Source organism: Coregonus lavaretus (assembly GCF_964263955.1).
Source record: "Coregonus lavaretus genome assembly, chromosome: 13".
Lineage (NCBI taxonomy): Eukaryota > Metazoa > Chordata > Actinopteri > Salmoniformes > Salmonidae > Coregonus > Coregonus lavaretus.
Genome location: NC_140000.1, coordinates 39,825,964 through 39,847,292, shown reverse-complemented (window position 1 = coordinate 39,847,292; position 21,329 = coordinate 39,825,964). Strand labels below are relative to the sequence as shown.

Sequence of the window (21,329 nt, the reverse complement as noted above, 5' to 3'; positions counted from 1 at the left end):
AAAAAAAAAAAAAAACACGTCAGGACAGCTGAGTTCCTGCCCATCTTTCGAAAACGCATGAAACCCTACCTCTTTGAAGAGTATCTTAAATAACTCTCACGGCGCCTACACAGTAATGACACCATGCCAATTGATGAATACTTGCCTTCGGAAAGTATTCAGACCCCTTTACTTTTTTCAAATTTGTTAAAGTTACAGCCTTATTCTAAAATGGATTCAATAAATATAAATCCTCAGCAATCTACACACAATAACCCATAATGACAAAGCGAAAACTGATTTAAAAAAAAGTTTTTGATAATTTATTACAAATAAAAAACAGAAATACCTTATTTACATAAGTATTCATCCCCTTTGCTATGAGACTCGAAATTGAGCTCAGGTGCATCCTGTTTCCATTGATCATCCTTGAAATGTTTCTACAACTTGATTGGAGTCCACCTGTGGTAAATTCAATTAATTGGACATGATTTGGAAAGGCACACACCTGTCTATATAGGGTCCCACAGTTGACAGTGCATGTCACCGTAGAAACCAAGCCATGCGGTCGAAGGAATTGTCCGTAGAGCTCCGAGACAGGACTGTGTTGAGGAATAGATCTGGAGAGGGGTACCAACAAATTTCTGCAGCATTGAAGGTCCCCAAGAACACAGTGGCCTCCATCATTCTTAAATGGAAGAAGTTTGGAACCACCAAGACTCTTCCTAGAGCTGGCCGCCCGGCCAAACTGAGCAATTGGGGGAGAAGGGCCTTGGTCAGGGAGGTGCCCAAGAACCTGATGGTCACTCTGACAGAGCTCCAGAGTTCCTCTGTGGAGATGGGAGGACCTTCCAGAAGGACAAACATCTCTGCAGCACTTCACCAATCAGGCCTTTATGGTAGAGTGGCCAGATGGAAGCCACTCCTCAGTAAAAGGCACATGACAGCCCTCTTGGAGTTTGCCAAAAGGCACCTAAAGACTCTCAGACCATGAGAAACAAGATTCTCTGGTCTGATGAAACCAAAATTGAACTCTTTGACCTGAATGCCAAGCGTCACGTCTGGAGGAAACCTGGCACCATCCCTACGGTGAAGCATGGTGGCAGCATCATGTTGTGGGGATGTTTTTCAGCGGCAGGGACTGGGAGACTAGTAAGGATTGAGGCAAAGATGAACGGAGCAACGTACAGAGAGATCCTTGATGAAAACCTGCTCCAGAGCGCTCAGGACCTCAGACTGGGGCAAAGGTTCACCTTCCAACAGGACAATGACCCCCCTAAGCACACAGCCAAGACAACACAGGAGTTGCTTCGGGACAAGTCTCTGAATGTCCTTGAGTGGCCCATCCAGAGCCCGGACTTGAACCCGATCTAACAACTCTGGAGAGACCTGAAAATAGCTGTGCAGCGATGCTCCCCATCCAACCTGACAGAGCTTGAGAGGATCTGCAGAGAAGAATGGGAGAAACTCCCCAAATACAGGTGTGCCAAGCTTGTAGTGTCATACCCAAGAAGACTCTATGCTGTAATCGCTGCCAAAGGTGCTTAAACAAGGTACTGAGTAAAGGGTCTGAATACTTATGTAATGTGATATTTCAGTTTCTTATTTTTAATAAATTAGCTAACATTTCTAAACTATTTTTGCTTTGTCATTATGGGGGATTGTGTGTAGATAGAGATATTAGGGGGAGGGGACTGGCAACCAACCTGTGTTTCTAGGCATGATGGGAAGGGATGGGAAACATGGTTTCCGGGCTGGGGTTGGATGGTGACATGCTGGCCCACCTGTTTTTTTGTTTCTTTTTCTTTACATACCAATTTCCGGGCGGTGGTTGATTGCAATCATTGCTTCTACTCATTGTCTCACAGATCGATAGGTTAGGTCTTGTTCTCTCTCAAATCTTCACACACACCATTACGAGGAACCACATTTATGAACTTTGACACATCCCTGTGACTTTCCCTGTCCAATGAGTCATGAGGACTTGTGAATGTAGAATTACATGTAGCGTGCGTGCGTACATAGACTGCATATGTGTGTGTGCACGTGTGTGTGTCACTGTCAAAGCAGTGACTCACTTAGCAGAAGCTTCATTAGTAGGTTGGAGCCTCCTCCCCAGACACCCCAAGCTCTAAATATACACTCTGACACACGCACACACACTGAGATGCGACACACATAGGCCTGACCTACACACAGTCTCTCTCTCTCACACACACACACCCATGCACACACTCAGGGCCTACACACACTCTCACTCCCACACACACAGACATACTCAGGTGTGAACAGGAAGCTGCTTCAGGGCTGGTATCCTGACACCTTTCTGTGTGTTTGTGTGTGTGGGCACGTGCATGTGTCATGAATGCCAGTGTGCGTGTGTGTGCGTGTCTGCCATCCACACAACTACACTCTGAGGCTATAGTTAACTGTTGCTCTGCCATTTTTAGACCGTTGCTATGGCAACACTTAGCACATGTTGTCTTATCTCTCGCTTTTTCTCTCTGTCTTCCTGAGATGGCCGAATACCTCTGTCTCCGTCTTCCTGAGATGGCCCGAATACCTCTGTCTCCGTCTTCCTGAGATGGCCCGAATACCTCTCTCTGTGTCTTCCTGAGATGGCCTGAATACCTCTGTCTTCTTGAGGGCCCTAATTTCTCTCTTTCTGTTATCCAATCAGCACTCTGTCTGCGGTGTGAAGATTCAGATTTCTTCCAGATCATTCCATTCCAAATGTTATTTTCAGAGCTTGTCTATGACTTTTCCTCCTATTTTCTCCTCTCCAATCATTTGATTAAGTCTAGTAGGTATGATGAGGATTAGATAGGGAACCTCTAACTTTCCCAGCTCTGTGTGTGTGTGTGTGTGTGTGTGTGTGTGTGTGTGTGTGTGTGTGTGTGTGTGTGTGTGTGTGTGTGTGTGTGTGTGTGAGAGAGAGAGAGAGAGAGAGACCTGCTTGTTATCACCTCTGAGATGAGTGGTGGTGAGGTGTCCCTCTCCCCCTGTGGAACATGTCCTGAAGACAGCAGCAGAAACTGCTAGTACAGCTGGATCCTGGCTCCTGCCCCGTTGTGTGTGTGTGTTGTTCCCTGGCCCCTACCCACTCTGCTATAGCAGTGGGAGCTGATGTCTGGCTCCTGTGTGCCCTCTCACTGCTGCTGTGTGTCTGCTGAGAACTACAGGTGACTTGACTTTTTTTCCCTCTATTCCCTCCACCTATTTCTCTTTCTCCTTCTCCCCCTCTCCCTTTCTCTCTCTCTCCCACCCTCTCTTTTCCTCTTTCTCTCCCTCCATCCTTCCCTTCTTCTCTCACTCTCTCTTTCGCTCTAGCTATCTACCCAGGGGGATGCCAGTCAGGTGATAGGGCCTCTAACAGAAGGCCAGAGGAGGAACATGGCGGTGGTCAACTCCCTCTACAGACTACACCAGGCTGTTGCTAAGGTAACACACACACTCACAATCACACCAATACGCTCACACACACGTATACACGCACACGTATACTCACACCATCACACACATTACACTTATTAGCTTGCACTGTGTTCTTTTTACATGTCCACATTATGTTTTAAATGTCCACATTGTTTTACACGTCTACATTATGTTTTACATGACACGTGTGTTTTATTACACATTATAAACTGGGTGGTTCGAGCCCTGAATGCTGATTGGCTGACAGATGCGGTATATCAGACCGTACACCACGGATAAGACAAAATATTTATTTTTACAGCTCTAATTACGTTGGTAACCAGTTTATAATAGCAATAAGGCACCCCAGGGAATTGTGATATAGGGCCAATATACCACGGCTAAGGGCTGTGTCCTAGCACTCCGTGTTGCGTCGTGCTTAAGAAAAGCCCTTAGCCGTGGTATATTGGCCATATACCACACACACTTGGGCCTTATTGCTTAAATATAGGAAGACTGGGATGGTAGCGTGACTAAGAGTTCACGCAGAAGAGTGTGTGTGTGTGTGTGTGTGTGTGTGTGCTGGTCATCTGGTGTCACAATGATTTGATGGGGAAATGCTGACAACCAATTACCCTAGGTATTTGTAGAGTTAATGTATCTCATCACCCAAAGTAAACTAGCTGAGAGAGAGAGACAGAGAGAGAGAGAGAGAGAGAGAGAGAGAGAGAGAGAGAGAGAGAGAGAGAGAGAGAGAGAGAGAGAGTGAGGGAGATGCAGTGAGTGAGAGAGAGAGAGAGTGTGAGTAGGAGGGAGAGAGATGCAGTGAGTGAGTAGGAGTGAGGGAGATGCAGTGAGTGAGTGGGAGGGAGGGAGAGAGATGCAGTGAGTGGGAGGGAGGGAGAGGAAGTGGGCTCCAGAGAGAGAGAGTTAGAGGGAGAGATGTGGAAACGTATTCCTTAATATGGCCCATTAAAGATGTATGATGTGTCCTGGTGCTGGGGCCTGTGTGATTAATAGTTTAATAAAAAGAGATTACTCTGCCATCAAATATTTAGTGGCCTGGGAGGTTGTCAAAATGTTACCATTTGAAAGCAGAGTGAGGCCGTTTCAGCAAGAACGGCTGGTTATTTTAGGAGGGAGGGAGAGAAGAAGGATGGGATGGAAGGAGGGACGTGGAGGATAAATGCTGTAATAACTGCTAGAAGAAGAGTATGGGAGGGATATGTGGTGAAATAAACGATTAGGGTTTGTCAGGTTTCACTGTAACCTAATCTTTGACCCTTGTGTGTGTGTATGTGTTTGTGTGTGTGTTCTCAGGTGATATCAGGATTGGGGTCATGTCCTCCGGCTGCTGAACATGCTCTCACTGCTTCACTAGAGGTAAGACAGACACTCGTCTTCTCCCATACTGCTCTACTCTTCTCCCCTCTCTACTCCTCCTCTCTATCGTTCTTCTCTACTGATTTCCTCTCATCTCTACTCCTCTATCCTTCCCCTCTTCTTTTTGCTCACCACTCTATCTGATGTGCAGATGGTGGTGGATTATGCTGTTGGTTTCTCATTATGGGGTTTGAATGGGCACTTTTAGAACTTGGAACTGAGTTATGGAAGCCAAACAAAACATTGCTATTGCTGATGCATCTCACTCTGGGAGATAAAACGGTAAACATTGAGCGGCGTGTTTAGACTCTTCTTTGGCAATCACTCGCCTTTTGTTGTAACTGGGAAAACGGTCGGAGGCTTGTTAATCTCTGCGTTCCGCCAATCCCACACACGCACGCACACACAACGGAGGGGACATTGTTAACTTTGTTGTGAAGGAGTTTAGAGAGGAGATCTGAACAGAGATCTGGTTATCTATCGCTGGCAGGGGCTTAGCCACCTACACACAAACACAAACACACACACACTGGGTCAGGTCTATTGAGTTTAGATTGATCTAAAGATGGAGCGGACGATAAACTGGCGGCCCCACTCTGAACCCCGCGACTGACACACACACATGCTCTTCTTCTCTCGTTTGACATGTCACGTGCACAGAGCGCCTATCCTAGAGTGCACTGCAAATGTACTCTAATCAGCAAATCACATTCATGCAGCCAAGACGACCAGCAGCCACCTGTCTGTTTGGGTTGCTAGGCAATGGCAGACTTAAGCCAATAAGGTGTGTCCCTGTCGGGACTGTGTCCTTCAGCTACACACCTGGCCCACTGATATTTGAGATGTCATTGTCTGACTGAGTTGTTTCAAAGTTATGACACACAACCTCTTTTTATGCCATATTAAATTATCGTGTGTGTGCGTGTGTGCGTGTGTGCGTGTAGGGAGTACAGGCTCTGATGGCCAGTGCAGTACAGCCTCTCCTGCTGTCGGTCAGTGACTCCATAGAAGCAATCATCATCACTATGCATCAGGAAGACTTCTCTGGGTTAGTACACACATACTTTAAGACACCACACTCATCAAGCTAGTTGCCCCCGTTCTAGGAGTAAGGTTGGGGTTTAAGTTGTTAAAGGGTAATGTTTACAGGTGGGCTTGGTGACATGGTGCTACAGAGCTTTATATGTGACAATAAGTTATCTGTGATACTACTATCTGATTGTCTCTGTGTTCCACCTGGCTCTGAACAGCATCTGTTGCTAATTTACATTTAAAAAATGTTTCTGTCTTTCCCCTGAGCTTGTGTTGTAACACAAACATGACATTTACACACTCATACACACATCCTCAGGCTATCCACTGTTCTACACACACCGCTCTGCTCTCGTATAGCATCCTCTGTGTGTGTGGGTGTGTGTGTGTGTGCACGTGTGTGCACGTGTGTGTGTGTTGTCTCTTCAGCCCCCTGTCCAAATGGCCTTTCATGGTCAGATAAACCCAACATGGCTGAACTCACCCCTGCCCCCTTTCTCCCAAACAAATACACTTACACACACTTGCATTGCGCAGAGGGAGCTCATTGTAGTGACTATCTTAAAACTAGTTCTAGCACACACTCACCCTGTTCCTCACACACACACACACACACACATGTCCTCTGAGTGAACTCTTAGTCACGCTACCATCCCAGTCTCCCTGAGCCATTGACCCCACTGACCATCTCCCAGATATAAGTCATAGGGACACAGTGGCAGAGTAGCTGTTGCAGGATTCTAGTCACAGTGGCGATATTGACGTGTTAATAAAATAATGGGGGTTTTCATTTTGTAAAAAGGTCACCAAGCATCCATGCATGCCAGCCAAGGTAATAGCCCTGTGTAGCCTAGCTGCGAGACCAGCAGCTCGCTTGTATATGTGTGCAGAACCAGTCTAGACCATAGAATTAGGAATTAATTTAATAAGATCGCTATGGTCTAGACCAGGGGTTCCCAAACTGTGGGGCGCGCCACCTAGGTGGGGTCGGCAGGGGGGGGGGGGCACGGGGTCCAGCTTTCAACTTACTCTTAAATGTTGTAATAGTAGAATGCATAAGGTGAAATGTCGAAATAGGGTAGGACATCATCAGTATTTGTCTTGTCATTGCATACTTTGGAGAGCTGTTTAGAAGCCGGATAACGTTTTCTAGCTAGGTTCTTTAGCCCATAGATTTTGTTGTAATGTTTGAGTCACTCAAATATCACACGAATACACATTAGACATGACAAAATTGTAGAATTGCAAGAAAATAAGCTTTCAACCTGCTAAATGTTCTCTCCGCCATCAAGAGAGGTGTGGACAGTTTGTGTCATGAACAGTGCTTGTGCACATAGAAATAGAGGGGGGGGGGGGGTTGATAAGGTTTAGGAATCCCTGGTCTAGACCCTCTACAGTTACATTCAGATATTCTCCCTCCATTCATGCTGCTGCTCCATTCAAATTAGCCAGACTCCTCTCTGTACAATAGAGAGGCTCCTAATGGACCTGTAGACTCAGTTAGTCTTGGGGCTTTGCAATCATGACAAACACACAGCTAGCAGGGTCCCATTAGACAGAGCCACACAAAGGGTCCCTGCGTCAGTACTGTAGCCTCCTGCCGTTGGCTAAATGTTATCGGCCCCTGGCACACACTGGTTCTTCTGTCACGGCCATACATACAGAGACCGAGAGCTCAGATTGACATTTAGCACTCTGAATACAGACTAGACTGCTTTCCGCTCTCTGTTCTTACACAGACATGGCCCTGCTGGGACTTAGCCGACTCGCAGCGCACACATACACACATTTGCATACACACACACTCAGTAACACACACACACACACATACACACAGGTATAGTGTGTAGTCACTCAATCATTGTGGGTCAATGGCCTGAGGTTCAAGGTTATGAGTCAGACCCTTAGTCTGTGACCTATACTAACCATAGTGTGTGTGTGTGTGTGTGTGTGTGTGTGTGTTCTATATATGTCTGTCTCCAGGTCTATGTCCACCCCGGGTAAACCGGACGTGCCCTGCTCTCTGTACATGCGGGAGCTACAGGGCTTTGTGGGCCGTGTGATGGCGGACTACTTCCGCCACTTCCAGTGTGTCGACTTCATACACGACAACACGGAGCGCATCGCCCAGCGCTGCATCACACTGTTCATCCGCCACGCCAGCCTGCTGCGCCCCCTAGGGGAGGGAGGCAAGATGAGATTGGCTGCTGACTTCGCTCAGGTGAGGAGAAGGGCTGTATGTGAGGGTATTATCGGTATCTCTGTCTGTCTCAAGCTCTCCTTCTCTGTTTGTCTGTCTCTTGGTCTTTCTGTGCATCTTGAAGTTCACCAAGTAACTCTATATTCGTGTTCTCACAGTGCTATTTCTCCTCTGTATTTTTAGATGGAGCTGGCCGTAGCTCCTCTCTGTAGGAGAGTGTCTGAGCTGGGGAAACCCTACCGCTTGCTGAGATCCTTCAGGTATGTTATTACATCATCACTGCTTGTTACACATTTATGACACGTTAGTTACACAGTTACTACATAGTTATTACAGCAGTTATTATGCCACACCTATTCCTGTTAAACCTTTGACTCATGAGATGGGGAACGCCTCAATAGCAGCGGTAGTTTCTAGAGTGAGAGTGGATCTTAATGAAGATGTTAGTCAGTCATTATTGGAGGGTTAGAGAGCTGTAATTCTCTCGGTCTCCCTGCCGTCTGCCTCTACTTAGACGCTAGGATAATGGTTTAAAGATAACGGGTAAAGGCTAATGGTGTAACATAATGAACATGTTATTTAGGCTAGACACCTCAATGTGGCTGAGCCATTTTTTGTGTGTTTTTTGTTTGTTTGTTTTTGTAGGCCCCTGCTGTTCCAGAACAGTGAGCTGATAGCCAGCAGTCCAGCCGTGGGGGATCTGATTCCATACAGCACCTTGCTACACTTCCTCTTCACCAGAGCACCATCTGAGCTCAAATCACCTCACCAGGTACACACACACACTATATATACAAAAGTATATGGACACCCCTTCAAATTAGTCGATTCGGCTATTTCAGCCACACCCGTTGCCGAAAGGTGTATAAAATCGAGCACACAGCCATGCAATCTCCATAGACAAATATTGGCAGTAGAATGGCCTTACTGAAGAGCTCAGTGACTTTCAACATGGCACAGTCATAGGATGCCACCTTTCCAACAAGTCAGTTCGTCAAATTTCTGCCCTGCTAGAGCTGCCCCGGTCAACTGTAAGTGCTGTTATTGTGAAGTGGAAACGTCTAGGAGCAAAAACGGCTGTGCCGCGAAGTGGTAGGCCACACAAGCTCACAGAACGGGACCGCAGAGTGCTGAAGCGCGTAGCGCGTAAAAACCGTCTGTCCTCGGCTGCAACACTCACTACCGACTTCCAAACTGCCTCTTGAAGCAACGTCAGCACAAGAACTCATGACATGGCTTTCCATGGCCAAGCAGCCGCACACAAGCCTAAGATCACCATGTGCAATGCCAAGCGTCAGCTGGAGTGGTGTAAAGCTCACCCCCATTGGACTCTGGAGCAGTGGAAACGCGTTCTCTGGAGTGATGAATCACGCTTCAACATCTGGCAGTCCGACGGACTAATCTGGGTTTGGCGGATGCCAGGAGAACGTTACCTGTCCCAATGCATAGTGCCAGCTGTAAAGTTTGGTGGAGGAGGAATAATGGTGTGTGGCTGTTTTTCATGGTTCGGGCTAGGCCCCTTAGTTCCAGTGAAGGGAAATCTTAACTTTACAGCATACAATGACATTCTAGACGATTCTGTGCTTCCAACTTTGTGGCAACAGTTTGGGGAAGGCCCTTTCCTGTTTCAGCATGACAACGCCCCCATGCACAAAGCGCGGTCCATACAGAAATGGTTTGTTGAGATCGGTGTGGAAGAACTTGACTGATCTGCACAGAACCCTGAGGTCAACCCCATCGAACACCTTTGGGATGAATTGGAACACTGACTGCGAGCCAGGCCTAATCGCCCAACATCAGTGCCCGACCTTACTAATGGTCTTGTGGCTGAATGGAAGCAAGTCCCTGCAGCAATGTTCCAACACCTAGTGGAAAGCCTTCCCAGAAGAGTGGAGGCTGTTATAGCAGCAAAGGGGGGACCAACTGCATATTAATGCCCATGATTTTGGAATGAGATGTTCAAACAGCAGGTGTCCACATACTTTTGGTCTTGTAGTGTACCTACACACACTACTATAGACACTTATCTATACTGCTTCCAAGCGTCATCTTTATCTTCACTTCGTATTAATTCTCCCTCTTCCACAGAGAGCAGAGTGGTCAATCGCTCGCTACTCCCAGTGGCTGGATGACCACCCTTCAGAGAGAGACCGCCTCACACTCATTAGGTAACTGCAGGAGAATGACAAAAGTCTTACAGCCTTTATGAGACCGCTGGTGGGTTGTTTGGTCTCACTCAGAGGAGTGCGTGACCACCCTCTTGTGGTAAAATGATGAAATTCATATCAGTTCTATTGGGTAGTGTGTCATTCGTAACTCTATCTCCATCTGTGTGTGCTAGGGGTGCTCTGGAGGCCTACATGCAGAGTGTGAGGGCTCGTCAGGGGAAGGAGTTCGCCCCTGTCTACCCCATCATGGTTCAGTTACTGCAGAGGGCCACCAGCGGAGCCCAGGACTCCAGGACCTGAGGGAACTACAGCTTCCATTATGCAACTGTCTGTGTTTCACATGGGCATGGAGAACACCTCAGTGAAGAACACAGCCAAATATTATGAATGTTATGACTATAGAATTTGTAGAACAGACATGGTTATGAAAATCCTTAGCCTTTTTAATGGTCCACCCAACAGGAGTTTCATTATTGATATGACTTCAGTGTTGCTCATTTCAATGGATGTGATAAGGAGCAATTCAAACATTCCAAATGGAACGCCACCCACCATGTTGTAAGCACATTTCTGTTCTGCTAATTCTATGACTATGCCACAGAGGGCAGCACAAGGGGGCAGTTACCTGTGCTTCATACTGGTGAATGGGAAATAAATGCTTGCTAGTTATTGGTAGGGGCTTTACTGGTTATAATGGTTATAATTTAGTTCTATTAAATGCTTTATGGTGAACAATGATTATCATTATAAGGAATGATTGATGGTAGGGCTTTAATAATAATAGTTAACCTAATCTAAGGGCTCTATTCAATCCGTATGGCAGAAATTCAGCGATTTTAAATTTAAAGGCAATGTTCCGTGTCAGCGGAAACTGCATTCACAGTAAAGGCTGCAGATGTCGGCTCATTAGGAAATTACCTTTAGAGTTATAGCGCGCTATCTATAACGCTACAGCGATATGGATTGAATAGAGCCCTTAGTCTATTAAACACTTAACAGTTTAAACTGAATCAGCTATTTTCCTGTCTGGCCTATAGAACTGTTCATATGTTCTGTCTTATTTAATGATGTCCTGTGGGTCTAAAGCTCTAAGGTTGTGGTTATAATAATACGAGAAGTAAAACAAGTTGTTGTGCCTGATAAGAGGGCTCCCTGATGAAGGCTTGTATCCTGAGCCCTGTTTATACCTGGTAACATGCAGGATGTGTCCTGATCTTGTCCACATTTTGATTGTGCCCACATTTTTAGACGGGTGTAGATGATTAAAATGATGTGATCTTCCTGACCACCTCCAGAAGTAGTCCCGGAAAAATGTATTGGTTGGATGAAAGCTGTGGGCAGAGCTCAGTGACAGGTCAGTAGGTAGAGGTGAGATGAAAGCTGTGGGCAGAGCTCAGTGACAGGTCAGTAGGTAGAGGTGAGATGAAAGCTGTGGGCAGAGCTCAGTAGGTAGAGGTGAGAGTCAAATAAAATAATTGCCTTACAGTTGGCAGATTGGAGGTGGATGAGGGACATTATACATGTCGAGACCCACATGGTTGCCAGTTCATATCCCAGTTGTGACTTTTGTTTGTCCAATCTTACCCAACGTTTTTAACTAATTACATTTCTAAGATAACTTGGACTGAACAGCTTTAAATATGTGCGGTGCATTGGGCACTAGGATAGGACAATGCCTTTTCTCAAAGGTGGTCTATTTATAGCCCTGGTTACACCTTGCATTAATTAAATGTGGTTTTCGTGATCTGATCAAGGTGATCCAATCACTATCTATTCAAGGTTTGTCAGGTGTACACATGGGGTGTATTCATTAGTGCAAACAGTAGCAAATGGTTTTGCAACAAAAAAATAGCAACATCAGAATGTGGACAAGATCAGGACAGGCATAAACCGTGCTCTAGACATTTTTTTCAATAAAGAGTATCTTGCTATTTAACTTCCATTCATTCTCCTTGGTTTGGCTGAGTGTTTTTATGTAACTGTCTGAAAAATGATTTTTTTATCACCCAGTACCCACAAGGCAAAATGTCAAAGATTAGTTTTACAAGGATAGGGAAAATATTTCCAGTTTTATTTGTACATGCTTCATTGGGAATGGGGCATGAAGTACTTACACATTGACACAAACAGACATATGATAAATACAGGAAGTAGTCTTTAAACGGGCCACTTCCATTGGTTGACGGGAGGCTCTTCAATCAGTGGTTCCCATGGTTTCCACTCCGCCATCTTCCTGGATAGGGCCAACTCACACTCCGCCTGGAGGAAAAAGGAAATTAGTGGGTCAGATAAGGCTAGGGATGTAGGATAAATGGGGAGGGGAAGGGAAGAGGGAGATACACTATTAAGGGAGGTTTTTGAATGCTTCAAAATAGTTTGAGAAACAAAACAATGTCTCAGTAGCCGTGGTTACATCTTGCATTAACATGGCTGTCGTCATCCAATCAAGATGATCTGATCGAGATTTGTTGCGTCTACACACGGTAATAAAATGTATTTCTCATCTACCCACTTCGTCCGTATTGTGACCAGATTCCCTGGTCCCTCCCTGTATACAAATTCATCCAACCTGCCTTGGACCTTCCATTATGACACGCTGTATAAATCGACAGAAAACAGCACACTTTTATAATCAATAGTTTCATACTCATCATTACAGCCTACTTTTGTTACCCAAGGATTTAAGACTGGGTGTAATAGGCTACTGTCCCGATAACCTGGACCTGTCCACAGCCGTACAAAATAAATATTCAGAGAATCTCTCCCATCACCAAAAAAGTCACCACACAAACGATCTGAGTATCTGGATACGTGTACAAAATACCTATATTGCACAGTAAAAAATAAAAATTACACTTAGGCCCTAATGCACACAGTAGAAACAGGTTAAGTTACAGAGTAGGCTACAAAGTGCATCTCTGAATGGCGCAACGCATTATCCAAACAGGTCTGAACAGGGTTGTTCTTTACACATCGATGTTTACATACGTTGTCTTAATATTGTAAATAACCTTTAGTATAGGCCTATACAGTACCAAAGGAATAAAAAAAAGTGACATGCTGGGAGAACAACGGTGGTTTAGTTTCCTCCAAATCATTGATCAGTGATAATTCGCTAACGGTACCTCAATATGATAACCTATAGCAAGACGTGTGGTCAAATTATAAAAATGCAGCAATCTATAAAAAGTGCAAAGGAGCAAGCATGTAAAGCAAAGGCTTTATAAAGGAACAAAGTGTCAATCTAAAAGTAGCCTAAAGAGTCCTTCGTATTGAAGCCTACATTAGCCTATTGGACAGTCGCCTCGCTCATGCTTAGGCTACAGAAACCTATGCGCCTTTTCGCATCAGTTTGGACATCTTCTGCACTTAATTGATATCTGAGAAATGCTCAAAAATGCACAATATAATCGAAAAGGATTGCATTATAATATCACTATTATTTTCATATCTGATACAGCAACTGAAATAGCCTATTCACCACTTGCCCACTGTTCATTCTGGCTAGATATAAAGGTACAGGAGGAACATTAAGCCTATACCTTACCATACAAGTGTCATGCACTGCTCTCTTCTGCTGCAACTCCATCATAGTCCATCCCTGCATGCATCCCCAATATATTTTTACTTCAGTTTAAATTCTGCTATTACAGTCCTTGGTCTTTCTGTAGCCTATGATGTTTTCAAATATTTGATTTTGCGCTGGCATTGGATGTGGGAACGGGAGAACCCTTTTTCTCTCATTCGGGATGTCTCAAATATATTTTTCTATATGCCAATTTTAAATCAGAGCTGGATGCGGTATTGGACTGTGGCATATCCGACCACAGTGCCAGTTGGCACTTGATTTCTAAAGACCATGATTTTAATTCAACTGTCCGGTCAGCTTTTTTTGAAAGGCCGGGACAACCGTGACGTTGGCCAAATGCATACGCTTTCGTTGTCTGGATTTGTTTACACTTCAAGGATATCCGCACAAGATGTGTCTTCAACTACCTCCGGAGGTGGTCAGGAAGATCTAATCACAATCAGATCACAATGCGTCTTTTGATTGTCTACACCTGTCAACAAATGTGGCCACAACCAGAATTTGGACAAGATCAGGACAACGAACACATGTTGAAACCAGGCATAAACAGGGCTAGAAAAAGGAACTTTAGGAGGAAGATACAAAGCAATGAAATGAGTGTGAGGCTCCTCTCTGTACCTGGTGAATGACCTCCTCGATCTGACCACAGTTGATCTTCTTCTCTAGTCTCTCCACATCAGGCTCCTTTCAATTGAAATGAAGAAAGACAAATTAAATTATCTATATGGATTGAAACACACAGACCCCATCCCAAACAATGTCTCGTAACATGATATCAAATATAAAAGTTAACAAGGGGATACCCTCAAAGAGGTTCATACAAGTTCAAGCTAATACATGAACTCACAGTTACAATGAGGGCTGGTTGGATTGGTGTTCTACTGTGTTAAACTTGTCAGTGCAATAGCCCAGGTCACGTTTGAAAACATTTGCCCCAAGTCTGCTCTGGACCTGACCATGGTTGGAGTGTAACTTACGGCTTTGATGAGGTCAAAGCGGTCGTTGACCAGCTGTTCTGTGTACTTTCTGTAGGCTGCATCCTGAGGGATGACCTGGAGAGATGCCAGGATCTTACTGTACAGGATCCTCAGGCGCTGAGGGGACACACACACACACACCAGAGTTACATTATCAGACAAAAGTAGGTGTGGTCTACTACTGCTGTTTATGGTCATTAGTGCAGCTACAAAACTACTAATGCTGTATATTATGGTGATTACTGTGGACTCACCTCATGGGGGTTGTGGGATACGGCCAGTCCCACCAAGCCTGTTGTCTGGGGAAAATATTACACACAATGAGCATAATAGCTAGCTAGCACGCGAGACTACATGGTTAAATAATCATATGGCATTCAGAAGGAAGGTGGAACACTACAGAACATATGGATAAAACGTAATGTAGCTTTAAGTTAGTATCGTGTCAGCCATGAAGTTGGCTATATTTAATTCACAACGGACAAGCCACTGATCTAGGTAACTAACCCTTATATAGCAGATCGAAGTAGCTATCCGCGAACCCTGCAGCAAATGAGCTTGCTAAGTTTTTTAGCTAGAAGACGAGCCAACCAGCCTGCTACACTAGCTAGCATACAATAATGCTTGTCAATAGAACGCGACAACGCTCATATCAATTGTAAAGTCAAAGCAAACTAACTGAATAAACAAAAGCACATTACATTTTCACAAAATCATAACATGACCTCCACTCGTACCTTTTTCAGAACGGCTGCCATGATTTTGGGCGCAATGGATTATGGGACACTTCTGTCGAATAAAAATGACGTCAACGCGTCCTCGTTTTTCAAAATAAAACCTCAGCATGTTTGATTGTGTAGTTGTAGGAAGTAGACATGAGTCCTCTTATACATGTTATTAACCAACGGCTCCTACAAGTTCAATGATTATATTGGGAAAATAAGTATTACAAATTGTAATTTACTATCATTCGAAGTGGGTACACTACACATACTAGCAATATCCAAATAATGTAGGACTTGTATGCTATAAGCCGGACAGCCTGTCTATACTGTATGTCTCCTATAGTAAATTACATCTTATTATGATAAACTTGTAGTGTGATAGTTAAACACTGCATGTAACAGCGTGACAGGCATTTTCAGAGCGTGTGGGGCTGGTATTACAAGCAGGTCATGTCTAAAAATATCCCATTACTCCTGTAAACACCAACATAAAACTTAGTTTGCAGCCAACAAACCTTCGGAGACTGGAGATTTCACAGGTAAGACTGGAGTTGCTCATTCATTGAGATATTTGATAGTAACGAAGGTGCTTTAAAACCTTTCAACTTATCATTGCAATGTCATTCCTGTCTGTATGCCTATAGTTTAGGAAGTGTCTGTTGATCTATGCAGACTGCAGTGACATGTGTTTTTGAGGTTCATGGTGTTTCTAATTTATTTCTCTGTAGGAATGGAGGACGTCGATAGATGTGAGGAGGAGCTCATTGAGTATGCCATTCGAGAGAGTATTCGAGATTCATCAATAGACAGGTATTCAGAAGATGGAGAAGATTACATCCATGTATTATTCGCACATCTCACAATAAGTATGTTACCTCTCCCTGACTTAGTTTACCCATATTTCAACAGCATACAAACAGTCAGTGGTGACTATCTGAGGATAGTGACTACCATCGAGCAAGGTAGGACTACCCCTCACCGACCATGCCTTTCAAACTGCCCTAGCCCAACCCTTGCCCTTAAGCCATAAACCCTAACCCTAGTTTTATGTCCACATCAGGGTTCAACCCTAACCCTAGCCATAACCCTATCCATAACCCTAACCTAGGGTTCTGTGTGGTGTCTCTCCCTAGGTGATGTGTGTATCCTGCAGGAGCTTTCTGGTTTGCAGGCGTTCACAGAGAGGGACAGCAGAGGGTGGCTTCCCCTACACAGAGCAGCCGTGCCGTCCCAGGAACAGGTCTTGGATCAGCTCCTGCTGAGTGAGAGGCCCACCTCACCAGCAGTACCTCACAAATAGTACCTCAAATACCAGTAGCCACTTACAGTACTGCTTCTATAACACTCTGCTACTGGGATATTAGGTACTAATGAAACACCTAATACATGTGTTTAATTCCCATTATTGTTGTGTGTGTGACCCTGCAGCTTCCTGTGATGTGACTGTGGAGGATGTGACTGCAGACGGGGACACAGCGTTGATTCTGGCTGCTCAAGAGGGTCTGCTGGAGAATGTCAGGACTCTACTGCAGCATGGAGCGTCTCCACACAAAACCAACAGCCTGAACGAGTCCCCACTGCTGCTCGGTAACACACACAGTCATACACACACACACACACACACACACACACACACACACACACACACACACACACACACACACACACACTGGCACTGCACTATACTGTATTCAAGCACTGTTCTATGTTGTCAATCAAGCATGCATGTGCTGTTTTGTTATGTGCTGATGTGTGTTAGCGGTGAGACAGGGATCATATGACATGGTGTCCACTCTGATCATTTGTGGGGCCTTCGTGGAACAGGTGTGTCTGAAGAAGTGGATGGCCATTCACGAGGCAGCAAAGGTGAGTTGGAGTTACACCTGTAGTCTTGTTTATATTACTGCTTCATCAAGGTGCTGGAATGCCAAAAATGTCATAAAAAAAACAATGTTTTATTGTAATTCCCTTTTCCTTAAAAAGTGTGCGTGTTATCTTGCCAGGTGAGCTGCAGTGCCATCCTGGTGCTTCTGCTAAGACATGGGGCCAAGGTGACAGCTATAGATGGGCACAATGTCACCCCGCTGGGCATCGCAGCCGAGTACGCCCACGCCGAGGTCCTAGATATACTCATACAGAATGGTACGAGCCAATCAGAGGCCTTAGATTGTCCTTGATGAATACATTGATTACATTTTTTAAATATATTGTCAAAACAAAAGGCAAATAAACATTATTGAAGAATAGCCAAAAATACAATTACAAGGAACTGAAAAATAGTTGAATGTAAATATCAGTTATACGTAAACGTTTGGCTTGAACACAAGTCTACAGGACTACAATAGGGTTAATCATCCTCCTTCCCCACCAGGTGGCGACGTGAATGCCCAGGCATATAACGGAGACACTGTTCTGTACGATGCAGCCGGCTCAGGGAACCTGGACTGCATAGACCTCCTCCTGCAAGCTGGAGCCAACCCTAACATAGCCAGTCTGGCCTGCCAGCTGCCCATACACAGAGCTGCCTATGAGGGACACATCCTGTGAGTGGCTCACTCTTACTACGTGGTGCACTGTAGCTCAGCTGGTAGAGCATGGCCCTTGCAATGCCAGAATTGTGGGTTTCGATTCCCAGGACGTAAAATAACCCATATGTCAAATGTATGCACGCATGACTGTAAATTGCTTTGGATGAAAGCGTCTGCTAAATGGCATATATTACTAACAGTCTAGAACAGGGATGTACTGTACAGCTACTGGAGAGCATGCTGGTCTTTGTGGCAATCAATTGATCAAGACATGTATTTGGCTAGAGAGTTATCTGATTATCCAGTTCTTAGAAAGTGTTGTCCCTGAGGAATTGTCCATCCCTGGGTCTAGAATCAGTTGTTCAGTTCATAGGCTAGATCCTATTTCAACAACATAATCAATAGTGATGGTATAATCAACAATCTGATCTATGATGTTGTGTTTGTTCCAGTGCTCTGAGGACCTTCATCCCCATCACCACTAAGAGAGCCATCCGTCTGTCTGGCCAGAGCCCAGTCCACTCTGCAGCAGATGGCGGCCATATTGACTGTCTGGAGCTGCTCATAGAGAAAGGCTTCGATGTCAACGCTCAGCTGGACACACACATCTCAGGTACAATCCATGGACACACACAAACCAGGTAGTACAATTGGGCACACACGGACACACAATCTCTTTTATAAAGGAGCCCTGCCCAAGAGGCAGGTGCTTGTAACTCCAGAGTTGTGCGGTTGATTCCTGTGTGACATCGCTAATTGAGTGACTGTCAGTGACTGACATAACAAGAGAACTGCTGATGCACAACCACATTTACAAAATTGCACCTTGTGTATTCTACTATTCTAGCTTTCAACCCCGACTGAGTTCCTCGCGGCAGGGGGCCCTAAGCAACCGCTTATGCCTGAGGCCGGCCCTGCATATAGGCTTCTGATTATAAACGTGTTAAATGTAATATGTTTTGGATAAGAATTAAACAAAATGGATCAATTGATCATGTTGTTATTATTGTGTTACCAGAGTCCGCTCTACTTCGCCGTATCAAACAGTGATGTCACCTGCACAGAGATGCTGCTGGCTGCCGGTGCCAAAACTGACCTGGACCCGTTACGCTGCTTCCTGGTGGCTGTACGCGCTGGGAGGTATGAGACCGTATCTGTATGGGTAACTTAAGACCGTGGTAGACCACTGAACTAAGCCTAGGTGTTAGCTTTGGGATAACGCAAGTCTTCATGTCTCCGTCAGGGAAGGTTTTTTCTTACTTGAGAGTAGTCCATGTTTCACAAACTAACTCTGCAATAGCTATAAATGAAACTGAATGGAGCACAGCAGTGATGTCACCAACTTCTATCTATTGGAACAGTTTGTTGGCTCCCATGCTAGGTCCCATGAATTTGTTTATTTTTTAACGCTTCCGCTTGGAATTATGACATTGTCTTAACCTTTCATCTTCAACCTAGCGCCCATGTATTGCTACTTCCTGGTCTCTTCTATGACATCACCTGTCTAACCCGATCCCATCCCTCCCCAGGTATGAGCTGGTGCGTCTGCTATTGTCCAGTGGTGCCAAGGTCAACTGCTACTTCAGAATGATCAGTGACACAGTGTTTCCCACCGCGTTGCAGTACTGTCTCAGAGATCACATGATGCTGCGCCTGCTGCTCAACAACGGCTACGACGTAGACAAGTGCTTCCTGTGTAACCACAGCAACGGACAGGATATGGACTGCGACTCCTGGGTCGATTACCAACATAACTATAGAATAACTTTATTTTATAACCAGGACTACAGAGCCTCGATAAGTCCTGTAGGCCAACTCCTGGTCTATTCCAGTAGACCAGGAGTTGGCCCCCAATCTTTGATTTAGAATAGAGGAAGTAGGTAAGTCCTGGATCTGGAGGGAGGCAGGTACTGTATTTTTGTTCTGGGCTGGAACAAAACCCTGCACACGACCAGGGTTGGCCGCCGCTGATATAGAATGTGTTGGTCTAACTTAGAACATAAAAGCAAGTGTAGCTAATACCTTGTCCTTCTGATGTCAGTCTCGCTGTCCTGTTCGCTCTCTGCTCCAGTTCTGTAAAATCATCTCCCTGTCGTCGGTGGTCAACCTGGCGGGGAGTGTGGTACAGATGCTTCTGGACTACGTCAGACACCCATGTATCTTCCCCAACCTCCTACGGGTCCTGGAGAAACAGAAGGAGTGGCCAGACATCTGTGACATTCTGGGTAATGCAGCATCATTGCTAATAATCATAATCCACTCCCTCTTATAATCACAAATACAATAATCATTTGCCTATAGTGGACAAAAAACAGTGGGAACGCAAATACTGAAATATCTTACAGATCAACTCGCCATCATCATGAACAGAATAACCTGACTTTGTGTGTGTGTGTGTGTGTGTGTCCATCCATGTGTGTGTATCCCCAGACAACCCGCGGTCCCTGCAGCACCAGTGTCGTTTGGTCATTAGGAGACAGATGACCCCTAGGAGACTGAATGACCCTGAAGTCATGGCTGCAGGTCAGGACTAAAAATAACTCTCTGAGAGCTCATTCAGTTTATACGTAGGGCTAAACACTCACTGGACACTGGCCTGAATGACTCTGCTGCAATGGACTGTTGACTTTTACAGTGACCCTGACACCTACCTGACTCATAAGACAAGGGCTTAAATCTAGAGAGATCTAGACAACAGCTCATCCATATTATACTCTCAAAGTTGTGTGAGTTAGTTGTGGAGCTCTAAATCTGAGAATGTGTTGTCACTAGCCCCGTTTATACCTGGTGCTAACATGCATTCTTTGTGCTGATCTTGTCCACATTCTGATTGTGCCCACATTTTTCTGATTCTGATCAGATTTCCCTGACCACCTCCAGAGGTAGTCAGGCGCGCAAGTGTAGACAGATCTGGACAGTGAAACCATTTAAATCATCATTATCAGCACTCTAAAATCATTGACAAGTGGGAACATTGACTTATGGCATCAATATGAGTCTTAAAACAAATAAATACATATTATTTTGAAAGAATGTGTATACGAATGTCTAAAAATGTCAATGTTGACAAGATCAGGACAGGATGCATGTTTGCACCAGGTATAAACAAGGCTACTGAGAACAGAGGGGTATACTACAAAGCAGAATCCAGCTAACCAGCTAACTTTCATAAACAACCTGAAATAACTATTGATTTTCTGGTTTATTATGCAAGCTAAACTTAGACCATGCCCATTTAAAAAAAAAACAAATAAAAAAAAGTTTTTTCAGAATATTTAGGAGTTAGCTGGCTAACTCAATGATCCTGCTTTGTAGTATACCTCTCCTCTCAACT

The 21,329-nt window shown here is 44.9% G+C and overlaps 3 protein-coding genes across 3 annotated transcripts in view; 2 read left to right on the top strand and 1 right to left on the bottom strand.

The window, feature by feature from the left end:
• LOC311140714 (conserved oligomeric Golgi complex subunit 5-like) overlaps positions 1-12,122 on the top strand; it is an 89,189-nt gene extending 77,067 nt beyond the window's left edge. Inside the window, 8 exon segments of the mRNA XM_084175899.1 lie at positions 3,310-3,420; positions 4,714-4,776; positions 5,721-5,824; positions 7,792-8,029; positions 8,192-8,268; positions 8,654-8,780; positions 10,097-10,176; positions 10,350-12,122. Coding sequence (XP_084032025.1) covers positions 3,310-3,420; positions 4,714-4,776; positions 5,721-5,824; positions 7,792-8,029; positions 8,192-8,268; positions 8,654-8,780; positions 10,097-10,176; positions 10,350-10,476 — 927 coding nt within the window. The 3' untranslated portion in view covers positions 10,477-12,122.
• Positions 12,123-12,226: 104 nt separating this feature from the next.
• LOC311139709 (NADH dehydrogenase [ubiquinone] 1 alpha subcomplex subunit 5-like) lies at positions 12,227-15,507 on the bottom strand. Its single transcript, XM_084174631.1, has 5 exons — positions 15,480-15,507; positions 14,997-15,041; positions 14,743-14,859; positions 14,384-14,449; positions 12,227-12,435 (listed from the first exon to the last, which is right to left on the bottom strand). The coding sequence occupies exons 1-5, from the start codon at positions 15,498-15,500 to the stop codon at positions 12,334-12,336; spliced, it is 351 nt and encodes a 116-aa protein (XP_084030757.1). The 5' UTR covers positions 15,501-15,507; the 3' UTR covers positions 12,227-12,333.
• A 690-nt stretch (positions 15,508-16,197) lies between these two features.
• On the top strand, positions 16,198-20,881 carry LOC311140035 (ankyrin repeat and SOCS box protein 15-like; the record flags this gene model as incomplete). Its single annotated transcript, XM_084175005.1, has 13 exons — positions 16,198-16,277; positions 16,377-16,429; positions 16,601-16,729; positions 16,896-17,054; positions 17,227-17,333; positions 17,471-17,609; positions 17,839-18,010; positions 18,448-18,636; positions 19,016-19,135; positions 19,525-19,801; positions 20,067-20,220; positions 20,426-20,518; positions 20,856-20,881. 13 exons carry the CDS (start codon positions 16,198-16,200, stop codon positions 20,879-20,881), a joined length of 1,698 nt encoding a protein of 565 aa, XP_084031131.1.
• Between the last annotated feature and the right edge of the window lie 448 nt (positions 20,882-21,329).